Source organism: Etheostoma spectabile, chromosome 22, assembly GCF_008692095.1.
Source record: "Etheostoma spectabile isolate EspeVRDwgs_2016 chromosome 22, UIUC_Espe_1.0, whole genome shotgun sequence".
In the NCBI taxonomy this organism is placed as follows: domain Eukaryota; kingdom Metazoa; phylum Chordata; class Actinopteri; order Perciformes; family Percidae; genus Etheostoma; species Etheostoma spectabile.
Genome location: NC_045754.1, coordinates 9370850 through 9374935, shown reverse-complemented (window position 1 = coordinate 9374935; position 4086 = coordinate 9370850). Strand labels below are relative to the sequence as shown.

Here is a 4086-nt window from a genome sequence, read left to right as displayed (position 1 = left end):
TTTTGGAAATTTTTCCATCTTTTCTTGGCTTCTTTATGCACATTAATACAAGTTTTTATCTGGGGTGCCCAAACATTCGAGCCCCACTGTATGTGCCCATGAGCATTGGTGTACCACATATTCCTCAGTGAGCATGTGAACATTCCTTATACTTATACGAAAACCTCACTTAGTCTGGTTAGACGTTTAAGGCCACCATGCAGGTCTAAAAAAATTCAGATCTTGTGGTTGAGACATAAAAACAGAAAAAGAATAAAAGCATAGACAAACATCAGTTTGTCCCAGTGACCTATTAACCCCAATAAAAAGCTCCATTAACACACAGCACAGCAGAGCACTATAATGTTATGAGCCATTTATAGTGTTACACCCAACAATATTTCTTTAATTTACTTTATGTCAATAATGCCTCAGTTCATGGAAGGTTTGTGGAGTTTATGTTTTGGTTAGATGGTTTATGGTTTGACCTTGCACCTACCTGGCTGCTGTCCACGCCCAGAGAACTTTGACCAGCAGAGTGCGCTCTAAGCCCGTTCAATCCCCCTCTCCGTCACAGCAGAGGAGGACACCTCCATCCAACTGCGGTACCCATCCAATTCCTTTAATTGCTTCCTTCCTGTAGTTAATTTGTGACAATCGGCCCAGCCTCAAAACCCGAGCTGCATTAGGCTACATGTCAGAATTAAACACAAACACACACACTTTCTATTACTTATTGGTACATGTTAATTTATACATTACCCCACAAACCTTCTTTTTGTATGGAGTCCCAGCATGTTGATTTCACTGTTTCAGTCAGAGCTGTCAGTGCCTGCAGACAGATCGAGATACGCTGCTGCACCTGTGCCCCTTTGCGTTGCATTAATTATTTTTGTATTGCATATTTGCAGACACTCGCTTACAATTGTTTAAAAAAAACAAAAAGACAAAAAAAAGCTAAATTGTGGTTTGTGCAAAAGCAGGCAGTAAATCTAACGCATTTATTGATAACGATGAGAGAAAAATGTGCAGCAGACTTCATGACACAGTTGAGATGTTTGGTGATACTTTAGGCGGGATATTAGTAACATAACTGATCCTAATTATCTCCTACTACTACTACTACTACTAGCCTACATAGATTAGTATTTTCTGCATGCCTCCCGTCAATGGAAGCTCTACTCTACTATGGCCCCTCCCACTTTTCACCATCGAAATAGACCTAGCGTGAAGAGAAAATACATAATTTAGTAACTAAATATGCTAATGAAACCACATGTTTCGAGTTTAAATCAACATTTGTGTTTTGTGTGGATTATTTCCGGTGATAAAAGCAGAAAACTAATTTGAGGCGTGTGAGCTATTTAATGCCGGCGAGTGTTTCGCGGGAAAACGTGCGGAAGGATACAGCAGTGGAGTGGGGGGGGAGTGCTGCGCCTGTTTTTATTGCAGACGGCGGAGCTCTCAGCTGTGATTCTACGCTGCTGATGACAGGCTGTGCGTCGCTTTTGCAGCCCCTCAACTCCCCATGCATACTTCACACAGCCTCACTGAAAACGAAGGATTCGAAGGATTTAATGTTACGTTCGTATTGGAATAACTTCCCTGCCCTTTTTTGCGCCTTTTGGGTCGATTTCGCCTCGTCTTTTTCCGCCGACAGTTTAAAATCTAAAAGGTAACGTTAACGCTAAGGGATGGGAGTGGGTTTCTGGATGCTTGCACGTCCCCTTCCCCCGACAGTTTAGTCAAATATAGACAAGTTTATCGTCAGTAGCATTTAAGTGAAAGTGGGGGATCCGTTCTTGCACTTAATTTACTATCAGTTTCCCGGTTAAGCACCTGCTGCTGCAGCACTGGTGCATGTGAAAGACAGTCGATGTTTTGGAGTGACCCATGTGATGTTGCTTACACTTAACGTTGCAGATCAGGATCAGTGCCAAGCAGCTGCTTTGAACCTGCAGACCTTTTTTTTTTAATTAAATCAACTTCTCATTAAAAAATTCTTTCAACCAGCTTCACAATAAGGAAAACAGATCAGCAAAATGCCGCTGAATTCAAGTTTGACGAGTAAAAACTATGACTACGACTACGACTCTCTTCAACCGTATTTCTACTATGACAACGAAGAGGAGGATTTCTACCCTCAACAGCTTCAGCCTCCGGCACCGAGCGAGGACATCTGGAAGAAATTTGAACTGCTCCCGACCCCTCCACTTTCCCCTAGCCGCCGGCCGTCCCTGTCAAGCCTCTTCCCCTCGACGGCGGATCAGCTGGAGATGGTGACCGAGTTCTTGGGTGACGACGTGGTCAACCAGAGCATCATCTGCGACGCAGACTACTCCCAGAACTTCCTCAAGTCCATCATCATCCAGGACTGCATGTGGAGCGGCTTCTCCGCGGCGGCCAAGCTGGAAAAGGTGGTCTCCGAGCGGCTCGCCTCCCTGCACGCTGCTAGAAAGGAGTGTGCGGCCGGTGACTGCGCGGAGTCCGCCGGTGCAACTGCATGGAGGAACAGCAGCTACCTGCAAGACCTGAACACATCCGCTTCGGAGTGCATTGATCCATCTGTGGTTTTCCCGTACCCGATAGCAGAAACGCCCAAGCAGTGCTCAGGGACGCCGCCTAGTAAGGATTTGGGACTGGACACGCCACCAAACAGCGGCAGCAGTAGCAGCAGCTGTAGTGACTCAGGTAAGCTGTGCATATGCACTCATTATGCAGTCACACCCCTCTGTGCAATTAGGAATATCCTTCTGCTGAGTGTGCGAGAAGTTTGCAACCACTGTTTAGACTAAAACGTTTCCAACTCTGTTTAAATGATTGTGATTGGCTGTCAGATTTCCAGGCAGGAGATAGATATGTTGCAGACTAAGCCATCATCTGATGTGGGAGGACAGATCATACCCCCTCCCCTCTCTCTGCCAGCATGTAGTGTGAATGAATTGCAACCTTAATGCTGAATTAAAGTGGGATTATTTTTGATTTTTGTGTTGCAGAAGATGAGGATGGAGATGATGACGATGATGAGGAAGAGGAGGAGGAGGAGGAGGACCAGGAGGAAGAGGAGGAGATCGACGTGGTCACAGTGGAGAAGAGGCAGGCGGTGAAGCGTTGCGATCCCAGCCCAGCAGAGAACAGGCACCCCAGCCCACTCGTGCTGAAGAGGTGCCACGTCTCCACCCACCAGCATAATTACGCCGCCCATCCATCCATGAGGCACGAGCAGCCGGCTGTCAAGAGGCTGAAGCTGGAGACCAGCAGCAGCAGCAACAGCAGCGGAGGTGGTGGTCACAGCAGGGTCCTCAAACAGATCAGCACCAACCGCAAGTGTTCAAGCCCACGGACGTCTGATACGGAGGACTATGACAAGAGAAGGACTCATAACGTTCTGGAGCGCCAGAGGAGGAATGAGCTCAAGTTGAGCTTCTTCGCCCTGCGGGATGAGATCCCCGAAGTGGCCAACAACGAAAAGGCAGCCAAAGTGGTGATCCTGAAGAAGGCTACAGAGTGCATTTACAGCATGCAGTCAGATGAACAGAGACTTCTCTCAGTCAAAGAACAGCTGAGGAGGAAAAGTGAACTTTTAAAGCTGAGACTCACACAGCTGCAAAGCTCTCGTGCTTAAAGTTTGAATCTTCATAGACTTTTTGGCCTTTTGTTTTTTATGCAAGTTCAAGACTTGGTGTACAGTTGTCGTTGCATGCAAATGCAAAATGGGTTAAGTTGTTTGAAATCTTGTTTGATTTCAATGTTAAAACTGCCTCAGTAGAAGTTATGGGTGGATTAAATATTTAAAAGTTTATTTTTATTAAGAAAATATTAAAAAATGGGACAACCCTGTTGAAAAAATATACATTTTTATGTTTTGTATATAATTAATATTTCCTAAGAAAATGTATTTTTGGATCTCAATTGTCTGGATGTTCAGACTGTGTTTTTTTCCATTATGTTTCTAGATTCTTTTTGAAATATAAAAAACTGTTTCTTGAATTTGTGTCCTTGTTCTTGCAGTGCAAACAAATGCATTACACATTTCATCCCAGTAGATACACCTTAATATGTGTTGGGGGTACATGTTGCAGCAGAGTGGGTTCATCATAAGGAGAC

The 4086-nt window shown here is 44.9% G+C and overlaps 1 protein-coding gene across 2 annotated transcripts; it reads left to right on the top strand.

The window, feature by feature from the left end:
* Nucleotides 1–1413: 1413 nt before the first annotated feature.
* Nucleotides 1414–3750, top strand: myca (MYC proto-oncogene, bHLH transcription factor a). Of its 2 annotated transcripts, none has more exons than XM_032504187.1 (3): nt 1414–1654; nt 1993–2670; nt 2979–3750. In XM_032504187.1, the coding sequence occupies exons 2-3, from the start codon at nt 2022–2024 to the stop codon at nt 3602–3604; spliced, it is 1275 nt and encodes a 424-aa protein (XP_032360078.1). In that variant the 5' UTR covers nt 1414–1654; nt 1993–2021; the 3' UTR covers nt 3605–3750. The 2 variants fall into 2 exon arrangements, with proteins under 2 accessions (XP_032360078.1, XP_032360076.1); XM_032504185.1 differs by having other exon boundaries at nt 1415–1654; nt 2976–3750.
* The last annotated feature ends 336 nt before the right edge of the window (nt 3751–4086 follow it).